The 12,538-nt window shown below is 41.8% G+C and overlaps 2 protein-coding genes across 2 annotated transcripts in view; one reads left to right on the plus strand and one right to left on the minus strand.

Annotated features, from left to right (window-relative positions):
* LOC144684986 (liprin-alpha-1-like) overlaps positions 1 to 12,532 on the minus strand; it is a 163,319-nt gene extending 150,787 nt beyond the window's left edge. Inside the window, exon 1 of the mRNA XM_078549482.1 lies at positions 12,481 to 12,532. The gene's annotated coding sequence lies outside the window, so the exon portion shown is untranslated. The remainder of the gene's footprint in view (positions 1 to 12,480) is intronic.
* Positions 1,177 to 1,340, plus strand: LOC144684252 (large ribosomal subunit protein eL39-like). Its single transcript, XM_078547890.1, has one exon. The coding sequence runs from the start codon at positions 1,191 to 1,193 to the stop codon at positions 1,338 to 1,340; it is 150 nt and encodes a 49-aa protein (XP_078404016.1). The 5' UTR covers positions 1,177 to 1,190.
* Positions 12,533 to 12,538: the final 6 nt, after the last annotated feature.

The raw sequence follows: 12,538 nt of genomic DNA on the forward strand, positions 1-12,538 counted from the left end.
ACAAGGACAATGAGAGATGAGCAATAAATGCTCATCTAACTGGCAATGCCCACATCCCAAAGGATAAATTTTAAAAATTAAAACTTAGTTCATGAAATGAGTCAGATGTGATAAGGTGCATTCTCAATTGTTTAACTTTTTTTTATTGCTAGGCATCTCCCAACTCTAAATATTCCATTAGTGCTGTATCAAAAAGAACCTGTGCAAGAGGAAATAGTGTTAAACATCATGGAACCAGATTTATTCCTGCCATTTGCACAACTGTAGAAATACCAGCTGTCAACTTGAATATAACAGAAGGCTTTTAGAAGTCGTTCAGATCCCCCATCTAACCTTGAGGGAGAAATAAGATTGAGAATGAACCTGTTCCAGTATCTTACAAATAATACTGGTGAAAAGATGCTCTAAATATGTGACACAAAAGGGAGAGATCTCAAAATTAACTGACACAAAGCCACTACCTTCAGCCAAATTACACTAGTTTGACAAAACATTTTCCTGAAAAAGTCAAGGATTTCCAACGGTTTCGTTTGCCAGGAGACCAACAATATTTGATCTTTCTTTTGAGGACAAAACTATTCTTGCATCACAAGCCTAACTATTCAATAACTCTTTCTGATGAAAGACAGTGCAATAAGGAGAACAATAAAATTCCAACTTTATAGAACATATAGGGAACAAAATTTGGGTCAATTTATAATCCAAGACAGGAGACAGGTTTTAAAAACCCTGACTTCATGTCTACTACACTAGTAACACGGACTTCATTTTTTTCATTCTTTCATGAGATGTAGGGGTGGGCGTTGCTGACAAGGCCAGCATGTTGCCCATCTTTTGAGTTGAGTGGCTTGCTGGGCCATTTCAGAGGGCAGTTTAGAGTCAACCATATTGCAGTGGGTCTGGAGTCAGATGTAGGCCAGGCCGGTAAGGATGGCAGATTTACATCCCTAAAGAGCATTAGTGAACCAGATGGTTTTTTACGACAATCGATTATAGTTTCATGGTCATCATTACTGAGGTTAGCTTTCAATTTCAGATTATATTAATTAAATTCAAATTCCACCAACTGCTGTGGTGGAACCCTTGATTTGAACCCTTGCCACCAGTGCATTAGCCTGGGCCTTTGGATTACTGGCCCAGTGATATTACCACTACGTCACCATTGAGGCAGCCGGAGTGGAGGTTAGGCCATGCCATCCCACAAAACCTTCAGGATCAAGCAATTCCTTGCCAAGATGAAGAAGCAAAACCGACCAACTCCGCAGTGGATCCACATGAAAACCGGCAACGAGATCAGATACAGCTTCAAGAGTTGGAGAAGGACCAAGCTGGGCCTGTAAAGGGATTCACCATCGCTGGCACACTGCCAGCAACAGCCATCTCTCCTGATCTCCCCCTCTCCCCTGCAGAGAAGGGTAATGGAAGTGCAGATCTGAGCAACAGCTGACTGGAGGAAAATGTAATTTTTTTGTTTCACGTTTTCTATTGTGGAAAATTAAACCAATCTAAATCTCAAAAAATCATCTCCCCCTAAATTGATTGTATATTACAATCAATTTAAGTTGCTTTTGATTTGAAATGTTTTCCAGTTCAAACTGTACTAACTGGTGCTAATTTGTATCATTATGCATTTTAAGTGAAGAATGCCCAGTTTGCAAACTTGGTATAAAATTGGTTTAAGATTCAACCAAATACGATGCAAACAGATGCATTTTTCCTATCAGGGATATATATTCAAATTAGTGACAAAGTAAGGCTGTTTTCCTATTAGGCTAAGAGTTGTATTAATGCCGCCGGCTCAACTGTTTTTTTTAAACCAGATCCTCCTGGCTACAGGGAATCTGGTAAGTTTGCTTCATCATCAGTGGCACTAACATAATATATATAAGGCAAGGTACATTGAAACTGAACAGAAAAATAGTTAGCCAATCATTTAGCCTGAATCAGCATTATCCAAATCAAATCTAATCCACAGAGTAAATAGATTCTTTGACTTTTCAACAAAGAAAGACTTTTACTATCAAGAATCAGCTCTGCGCTTAACTCACTTCACACTTCAAATACCTTGGGAATTTTTTCAGATGCAATGCAAGCAGCTGAGCATGTTTGCAGTAAAAATCAAAATACAAAATAATTTCAAATAAATCAATGCCTTATTGTTCACAAATGGGGTTAACTTTCAACTTCAGCAGGGGCAGATTAACTGTGGGTACTGAACAGGCTGCCTGTTACATACCCAAGCTGCCTTTTCTTCCTACAGGCTTCAGATTCTCTCTTCCTCCCGCTCCCACCCCATACCCAACGACGTGCAGGAAATCCTACCTGTCCAACTAATCCATAATTTAAAACTATTATTTGACTTCTGCAGCCACCAGGTTATAATATTGGGTTTCCCCTTCTCCTGCATCCGACCATTTCTCCACTTTTTCACTGCTGCATTAGCTAACTCTCTTTAAAAATTACCAGGGCTTTCCATAATAATCCTGAAGGTACAATCCAAAACGCTTTTCCTAAAATGCAATGTTAAAATCCCTTTTAATAGTACAATATAAAACAGTTTTTAAATATAAAATGCTGTGGATGCTGGAAAACTAAAATAAAAAGAGAAAACGTTGGAAATTATCAGCAGGTCTGGCAGCATCTGTTGATAAATATAACTAATGGCTCAGGCCAATGACCTTCCAACAGGATTGCAACCTTAACTTACTCTCTCTCCACAGGCGCTGCCTGACCCAAGTATAATATTTCCAGCATTTTCTCTTTTTAAAAACAGGTTTACTGTGGTGCATAAGTGCTGCTGAAGCATGCAAACGTTAATCCAACATACTAAAAGTTGAAACAAAAACAAAAATAGCTGGAAAAACTCCGCAGGTCTGACAGCATCTGCGGAGAGGAACACGGTTGACGTTTAGAGTCCGTATGACTCTTCATCAGAACTAAGGAAATAGAAAAATGAGGTGAAATATAAGCTGGTAGAGTGGGGTGGGACAGTTAGAGCTGGATAGAGGGCCAGTGATTGGTGGAGACAAAGAAGAGATTGCCAAAGGTGTCATAGACAAAAGGACAAAGGGGTGTTGACGGTGGTGATATTATCTAAGGAATGTGCTAATGGGGACATTAAGGGTAGCAAGCAGGACAAGCAAGTGGCAGATGGCCCTAGTGGGGTTGGGGTGGCGGGGGGATCGAAATGGGCTAAAAGGTGGAGATAAAACAATAGATCGAAATAAATTTAAAAATTGGTGGGAAAAGAAAAAAATATTTTTTTAAATTATAAATTATTGGAAAGGGGGGGATCGGATAGGGGGTGGGGATGGAGGAGAGAGTTCATGATCTGAAATTGTTGAACTCAATATTAAGTCCGGAAGGCTGTAAAGTGCCTAGTCGGAAGATGAGGTGATGTTCCTCCAGTTTGCATTGAACATCACTGGAACATTGCAGCAGGCCAAGGACGGACATGTGGGCATGAGAGCAGGGTGGTGTGTTGAAGTGGCAAGCGACAAGGAGGTCTGGGTCATGCGTGCGGACACACCAAAGATGTTCCACAAAGCGGTCACCCAGTCTGCATTTGGTCTCTCCAATGTAGAGGAGACCGCATTGGGAGCAGCGAATGCAGTGGACTAAATTGAGGGAAGTGCAGCTTCACTTGAAAGGAGTGTTTGGGCACCTGGACCGTGAGGCGGGGGGGGAGGGGGGAGAGAGAGAGAGAGAGAGAGAGAGAGAGAGAGAGAGAGAGAGAGAGAGAGAGTAAAGCAGGTATTGCACCTTCTGCACCTATTTTTAAATTTATTTCGATCTATTGTTTTATCTCCACCTTTTAGCCCATTTTGATCCCTTCCCCCCACCCCACCCCCACTAGGGCCATCTCCCACTTGCTACTTTTAATGTCCCCATTAGCACATTCCTTAGATAATATCAACATCCCTTTGTCCTTTTGTCTATGACATCTTTGGCAATCTCTTCTTTGCCTCCACCTATCACTGCCCCTCTATCCAGCTCTACCTGTCCCACCCCCCTCTACCAGCTTATATTGCACCTCATTTCTCTATTTCCTTAGTTCTGATGAAGAGTCATACGGACTATAAATGTCAACTGTGTTCCTCTCCGCAGATGCTGTCAGGCCTGCTGAGTTTTTCCAGCTATTTTTGTTTTTGTTTCAGATTTCCAGCATCCGCAGTATTTTGCTTTTATCATACTAAAAGTTGAATTCAGCATAGGAAGAAATGTCCATAGGAGAAATTATTTGGTCAATGTTGGGTTATACTTGGGCAGAAAATTAAACTACCGCAGATCATGGTGTACGATTAATCTCTGAAGCCTCCAAAAATCCTTCCAAAAATGGGAGTTGACTTATACGCTGACCTTGTTAAATGGGATCTGAACATGTCCCATGCTCAAACTGCATTCTTTGTGTAGGCCACTGGGACGCCTATTCCACACATTATTGATCTACGTCACTCCATCCTCATTCATCCAACTGTTGTCATGGACATGCACAAAATCTCTTTCAGGGAACTCGAATTCTGGCATGGTTTTACATTTGAAAATTACCATAAGCTTTAACTTCATTCCATCGGTCATGCAGGCTAGTGCCACCGTGAATGCTGTCTTCTATGTGCCGTGGCTTTCACTAGAACTGTTTTTGAACCTTTCCACTCCACAGTCCGGCCCTCTGGGCATATCAAAATCCGTTGGCATTTCACCCAAGTTGCCGACGTGACAATGTTTTTGTCGCTGTCTGATGAAGAGTTGCTGGAAACTAGTCATTGGCATTGATGTTTCTTGGTCGTCACTGAGCAATTATTGGACTTCTGCTGCAACATTAGACATTTTTATTCCATAAAGCAGCTACACCAACTAGCTGTTTCTCTGAAATCTTTGCTGGACTCGGTTTGATTTGGCCCATTTAAGAGTGTATATACGCATTGCATTTCTGATGACAATGTAACCGTTCTGACTATTTGAGGACCCATTCCAACACATGCTTCTAAGATCAGGCCTGTGTCTGGTCCCTTTTCCCATGATACATTTGGTCTTGGGCACCTTCACAGGGCAGATTCCTTCTTCTTCCATTCCCCCACCACTGAATTTCACTAACACTGAATTCCCTCACTGCAGCAGTTATCTGACAAGTTAGAAAATATTACGACTTTTGCTTAAAACCATCTTCATACTTCATTTGTTTTGTTGGAAGGCTCATTTCTCTTTGTTGTTTGCTGTGTAGGTGTGTCTTAAACTCCCATGCATCTTCACAACACAGTCCCTATTGCCTACTTGATCCAGTTATAAGGTACCAGTAAGTGAAACAGGCATTTGTGGGGTTAAAAATTGAGGCCGACTACTAAGGAGAGTGCAACACCCCGTGGCTGAAAATGGGAGGATAGCCTTCTGTGCTGAATATGCAAAAACATGATTTTTGGGGCCGGGAAAATGGGGTTGTCTCATACATGTTGCAAGTGTATACACTTTTATACTAAATCCAGCTGCCTTATTCGGGTAACAGAACTGAAATCCAGTCTATGATTCTATTGCTGCAGAAGGGAGCCAGATGTGTTGGTATAAATGATGTTTTCTTTCATTCCAAAACTGCTGTTAAAGCATAAATGTACTCTGAATCATGGCTGGATCTGACATTAGAACAAAGCAGGGCAAGACCCCGAAAAGGAATGTGACTTTCATAAGCAATGTACATTCAAAAAGTTTAGCATCGGCCAAAAGCTGAAACTGCTTTGCACCAACAGTAAATCTTAACGAATGCACTGTTAATGTCCTTCCATGCAGTACATAGGCATAGGGATACCACCAGATTGATGAATCAGATGGCTGCTTTAGGAATATGAATTTACCATACACAACAGTTTTTCATATAACCATTCAAAAGCAAAAAGGACATCAGTTTTGCATTGTTATTGCAGTAGCACATTTACATTTACACTCAAATGTAGAATGCACACTGCACAATACTGCTTCATAGAACAGAGTACAAGAAAAAAAAACCCATCCTGCAGTTAACCAAACAAGAAAAGCCTGAAGAGAATTTGTTCATTTCTATCTGACATTTTACTTTAAAATTCTTGCACAGCATATATTAACTTAAAAACTGCAGCATAAACTCTACCGGAGTATGCACTGATCTTTCCTAATGCAGATTAATAGCAATGGGGCTTCATGCTTCAAAAAGATACCATCCCATCTAGCATAATATCTGTACTCCATAAAGTTCACTCGACACACTGTTAAACAGAAATCAAACTGCACTGACAATTATGCAAAAGTGAACTTTAATTTTAATCAGCAGCGAATGCATTGAGCAGTTTATCTAAGGTAATAAAGCAAGAGTACATATCTTCAATGGTTGGTGGCTCTCCAAACACCTCATTAATTGGTGCACAACAGTCAATAGAAGCTCAACACAAACCTCAGCTACCTCATACCTAAATATTGTATATATGCCAGGGACTGGTACCTAATGCAAAATAAGTTTCTTGCATCACATCAATTGTGACTCGTGCTGCTCGTGAGCAATACATTGTTATCATTTGGTTTACTTTGGAGTAAACCAGCAGTTCTAAACTTGTATCTCTATGTAAGCAATTAACAACCATTAACAAAAACCTCCACGCCATCACGGAACATCTACTTTGTTCTTCCTGCTCCCTCACCCCTTTCACTGGCTTAAAAACTCATACAATTCTATCTTTCTTTGGTTCTAATGAAAGGTCAGACCTAAAATATTAACACTATTTCCCTCCACAGATGCTGCCTGACCTGAGTTTCTCCACCATTTTTTGTTCTTGTTACAAAACTGACTGATCACCTTAGGTTGCACATCACGTTTTAAAAGGTTGTCATGACTAACAAAGACTTATATTTTGTCTGGCGCACTGACCTCTACCTCGCAGAGGCTGAGCGTCAACTCGCAGACACTTCCTCCTACCTCTGGACCATGACCCCACCACTGAACATCAAGCCATTGTTTCCAGGACTGTTACTGACCTCATCTCCTCTGGAGATCTTCCTTCCACAGCTTCCAACCTGATAGTCTCCCAACCTCGGATGGCCCGCTTCTACCTCCTACCCAAAATCCACAAACAGGACTGTCCCGGCAGACCGATCGTGTCAGCCTGTTCCTGCCCCACGGAACTCATTTCTTGCTATCTTGACTCCATTCTCTTTCCCCTTGTCCAGTCCCTTCCCACCTACATCCGTGATTCCTCTGACACCCTACATCATATCAACAATTTCCAGTTCCCTGGCCCCAACCACCTCCTCTTCACCATGGATGTCCAATCCCTCTACACCTCCATCCCCCACCGGGATGGTCTGATGGCTCTTCGCTTCTTCCTCGAACAGAGGCCCGAACAATCCCCATCCACCGCTACTCTCCTCCGTCTGGCTGAACTTGTTCTCACACTGAACAATTTCTCCTTAAATGCCTCTCACTTCCTCCAAATAAAAGCTGTGGCTATGGGTACCCACATGGGCCCCAGCTATGCCTGTCTCTTTATGGGGTATGTGGAACATTCCTACATCAATGATTACTTCGGTGCTGCTTCATGCTCTCGTCTGGACCTGGAAAAATTTATTAATTTTGCTTCCAATTTCCACCCCTCCATCATTTTCACATGGTCCATCTCTGACACTTCCCTTGCCTTCCTTGACATCTCTGTCTCAATTTCTGGTGATAGACTATCCACCAATATCCATTACAAGCCTACCGACTCCCACAGCTACATCAACTACAGCTCCTCGCACCCCGCTTCCTGTAAGGACTCCATCCCATTCTCTCAGTTCCTTCGCCTCCGTCGCATCTGTTCTGATGATGCCACTTTCAAAAACAGTTCCTCTGACATGTCCTCCTTCTTCCTTAACTGAGGTTTTCCACCCACGGTGGTTGACAGGGCCCTCAACCGTGTCCGGCCCATCTCCTGCGCACCCGCCCTCACACCTTCTTCTCCCTCCCAAAAACATGACAGGGTCCCCCTTGTCCTCACTTATCACCCCACCAGCCTCCGCATTCAAAGGATCATCCTCCGCCATTTCCGCCAACTCCAGCATGATGCCACCACCAAACACATCTTCCCTTCACCCCCCCCCGGCGGCATTCCGTCGGGATCGTTCCCTCCGTGACACCCTGGTCCACTCCTCCATCACCCCCTACACCTCAACCCCCTCCCACGGCACCTTCCCATGCAACCGCAGAAGATGCAACACCTGCCCCTTTACGTCCCCCCTCCTCACAGTCCAAGGGCCCAAACACTCCTTTCAAGTGAAGCAGCATTTCACTTGCACTTCCCTCAACTTAGTCTACTGCATTCGTTGCTCCCAATGCGGTTTCCTTTACATTGGAGAGACCAAACACAGACTGGGTGACCGCTTTGCAGAACACCTTCGGTCTGTCCGCAAGCATTACCCAGACCTCCCTGTCGCTTGCCATTTCAACACTCCACCCTGCTCTCATGCCCACATGTCTGTCCTTGTTCCAGTGAAGCTCAACGCAAACTGGAGGAACAGCACTTCATCTTCCGACTAGGCACTTTACAGCCTTCCGGACTGAATATTGAGTTCGACAATTTTAAATCATGAACTCTCTCCTCCATCCCCACCCCCTTTCCGATTTTCCCCCTGCTTTTTGTTATTACCAATAATTTATATAGATTTTTCTTTTCCCACTTATTTCCATTATTTTTAAATGTATTTCCATCCATTGTTTTATCTCTATCTTTTAGCCTTTTTCGATTCCTTCACCCCACCCCCACTAGGGCTATCTGTACCTTGTTTGTCCTGCTTTCTACCCTTAATTTGCACATTCCTTTAGATAATATCACCACCTTCAACACCTCTTTGTCCTTTTGTCTGTGACATCTTTTGGTTATCTCCACCTATCACTGGCCCTCTATCCAGCTCTTCTTGTCCCACCCCTCCCCCCTTAAACCAGCTTATATTTCACCCCTTTTCTATTTTTCCTTAGTTCTGTTGAACAGTCATGCGGACTCGAAACGTTAACTGTGCTCCTCTCCACAGATGCTGCCAGACCTGCTGAGTTTTTCCAGGTATTTTTGTTTTTGTTTTGGATTTCCAGCATCCGCAGTTTTTTGCTTTTATATTTATAGAGGGTTGTGCAGTTCCACAGAAATTTTATCATGTGTGATTCAGTTAGAGAAAGATCTTTGGGAATTTTGTCTCGAGTTCCACTTCATTAATCAATTTTTCTGTTTACAGAAAGTATTTAATGCTGATCTGCCACGTGTATTATTGCCTATATTACTGCCCAAAGCCTTGGAAAGTCTATTAAATGGATGGGTGACATTAGCAGACACATAGCGATAGCAGACACATTGTGATAGAGTTTTATTATATTTTAATTGCAACTCAGTGTTAATTATAGTGCCTTTGCCGTAGCAAACAAAGTGGCAAAACTGGACACCAAACAACAATAGAGCTGAAGATGTCAACGCAGGGTCTGTGATCAAAGACAGAGGGAAGGTACAATAGAGATCAAAACAGAAAAACAGAATGCACACTGGCATGTAGGTCACAGGGGGAGGAACAGGCTAAGCCATAATGACCTAAACAGTAGATGAAGACAAGGTTTCAAATTTGATACATCAAGAAATTATGTCGGCAAGGGCAGAGACAATGTGGGAATGTTGCACTTTACACAGGTAATGAATGGCAAGGGCTGAGTTTTGGATAAACTATATGCCAAATAAAACTTGAGGGGCTAGTGAGGGGTGCATTGGTGTAGTTGAACCTGGAGGTGTTAGAGCTTTCAATGAAGGTTCAGAGGCAGTGAGCATGCAATTGGAGCAGGCAATGATACTCATGTCAAAGTAGGTAATCTGTTGCAAACAATATGGTGCAGCCTGAGCAAACAGCTGGGTGAGAAAGATGAAATCATGGGCTAGGGTGATGAATTTCTGGTAAAAGCTAAACCAGTTGTCTTTGGTTGTGTTGAGGAAGATGTAAAAAGTTCTTGCCTATAACAATTTAATGTTAGGCAAACAGTCAGGCAGCATAGCCATGCTCTTGGGAGTCAAGGGTGGCAGTAGAAGGCATAAATGAATGTAATCAGCCAACAATTGGGAATGACCCCAAACACCAGCATTTGACAAGGAAATTATGGTGCTAATTGATAAAACCCAGCAATTTAGGAGATGAGCACACAGGGGACAGGAGCAAAAGCCACTGTAAACATCCTGGTAATATAGTGACAAGTAGGAGCAGTTTAATGCAAGGGAAATCACAGAGATTAACTGCAATGAGATGAGGGAGGCAATGATAGGGATGGTGTGATCCATTGCAATGGGGTCAAGGAGGACCAGGAGGGATAAAGTTCAGTCAGAGATTTAAAAATCAGACCAGCTTTTCATTCAATGCACAGCATGGTAAACAACTGTCGAAGTATTATGAACAACTTTTACCTCTATATGGTTAGTTGAAGTCTTTATTTCAGTACATTGTTACTTGCCGCTGGCAGCTCCACACCACAATGTCCAACAACTTAGAAATAAAACTACATCACAATTTTGGAAAAAAGTTTAATCTGTGTACAGAAATATTTACCCTTTTTAAATGAAACAAAGTACACCAAAGGCCACGGTGTTGTTTTATTATTGGCTGGATAAAACATTTTGGCACCAAAAACAAATCCAACACTTCCTAATAACGTGTTAGTTTAACAACTGTGCAACCTATGTATGCAAGCAGTTAAATCTGGTACTAATACCAGCTGACTGTAAAACACTTTTACTGTATTAAATTGCATTCTTTCAAAATAATGAACTGCTCAGAAATTGTAAAACCTGCCTTTCACACAAGTAATACCCGTTTAGACCCAAAGAATGTACTGATTCCATAACCCAAACTACACACACAGATTACATTTTGAAATAGAAAAAAAGAGGGGACCTTTAAGCCAATAATCCTCAAGATACAATTCCCAGTTACAACCAGCATTAAGGACAGAGTCATAGTGTTGCAATTCTTCAGATTGCTTGATATTTTCACATCTCTTTATTCCCAGGATGTATATTACTCATATGCTGAAAAATCTGAAGTCTACAGTAAGATTTGCTTTTATTTCGACTGACCCAGCACCAGTAACATAAGTTTGTCTAAAGCCTCAAAATGATCTAGACAAGTTGTAAAATGCAATAAAAATAAAAGGCTCTGTGCTACTGTTCTATGTAACTAGGTGCAGCATTACTTGTTTAGGGTCAAATAATTAAAGAGCTTTAAAACAATCAGTTGTTGAGAAAGTAAAGGTTGTGCAACACTTCCTGCACTGATCAATTTCAAACCAAAACTGTTTGTTCACTGAGTCTAACAATACAAGTTATAACTGTAACATATACATTATTCCAATTTAGTTCAGCTGGCTATAATACAAATGTCAAATCAAATCAAAGTCAAATCCAGAAACCACATATCACAATTGGAACGGAAACACTTGCATATACTTTAAAGAACAATGTGCTATTTTAGATTTGGCAAGGGTGTGCGGTATGCACAAGTTTCATCCAGCATTTAAATTTAATATCTTCTGTTCCAAACCACTGCAAATGCCTTTCCAATTAGATTACATGACGACCATAGATGAAAGTCTACATCAACTGTGTAGCCGATGTAGTCCAACTCTACTTGAAGGATAGCTATCTTCACAATGCAAAACAATACAAAATTTCAACAAAAACTGGGAACACAATTCACAATCTAATTATGCAAGTGCATGAACAGCAGCACAGACGACTGGATGTAAATGCCAGATTACCAAATCCTCTAGTTTGGAGGCAACAAGTAACAAAAACAAAAATGTAATAATAAACAACTAGCTTGCCCAAAGTTTCAAGGTGCGTTTATATCCTAGCTGTACCACTGTGAGGCAAGCATATCTTTTCGCTAACAATGACAGCCAGACTGACTTATATCATTTGAAATCACCTCGTCACCAAAAACTTGTATTTGATATATTTAAACACAATGGGTTTTGTTCCTAAAAAGAGACTGTGTTCAGAAAGTACCTACTCCATGCCCTTGGGAAAAGCAGCCTTTGAGTGAAGGTAACGGGGCGGGGGAAGGAGTGCGTTGCTTTGTAATGAAATAATTACATTCCACTCGATCCCGAGTAGATTGCCCCCTTTACAAGAAAAAGGGTTAAATTAAGGTGAATTGTCAACATTCTTCTTGCACAAAGTGTCGTGTGCGTGTGTTTTTGTTTGTTGGAGGGAATCTTGACTCAGAAAGAGACAACAAAAAGGTCTGCTACTAGAAGAGCTGAGCCCCCCTCCCTCCCCTCCCTTTGAATTTAGACAGAAGTTTTTAAAAAATTGGTTTTATGAAAGTGGGCAGCTTTTAGTGCCTGCAGTTGTTAACAAAGTAGCAGAAGGAGAAAGGGAGCAAGGCAAAGGCCTGGAGTGAGTGTTTATTTGAAAGGGAAAGGGAAGGGGGGTGTTGTGTTTAGGTGGCTCCCTTCCCTCCTACCTGAGGTAAGGCGGTGTTGAGCTGCCTCTGCAGCGAGTCCCTCTCGTGGAAAGCCTCC

The sequence above is a fragment of the Cetorhinus maximus genome, chromosome 9, assembly GCF_964194155.1.
Source record: "Cetorhinus maximus chromosome 9, sCetMax3.hap1.1, whole genome shotgun sequence".
Lineage (NCBI taxonomy): Eukaryota > Metazoa > Chordata > Chondrichthyes > Lamniformes > Cetorhinidae > Cetorhinus > Cetorhinus maximus.

Bases quoted from the DNA above. Each gene is read 5' to 3' on its own strand.
- LOC144684252 (XM_078547890.1), top strand. From the start codon at position 1,191: ATGCCATCCCACAAAACCTTCAGGATCAAGCAATTCCTTGCCAAGATG.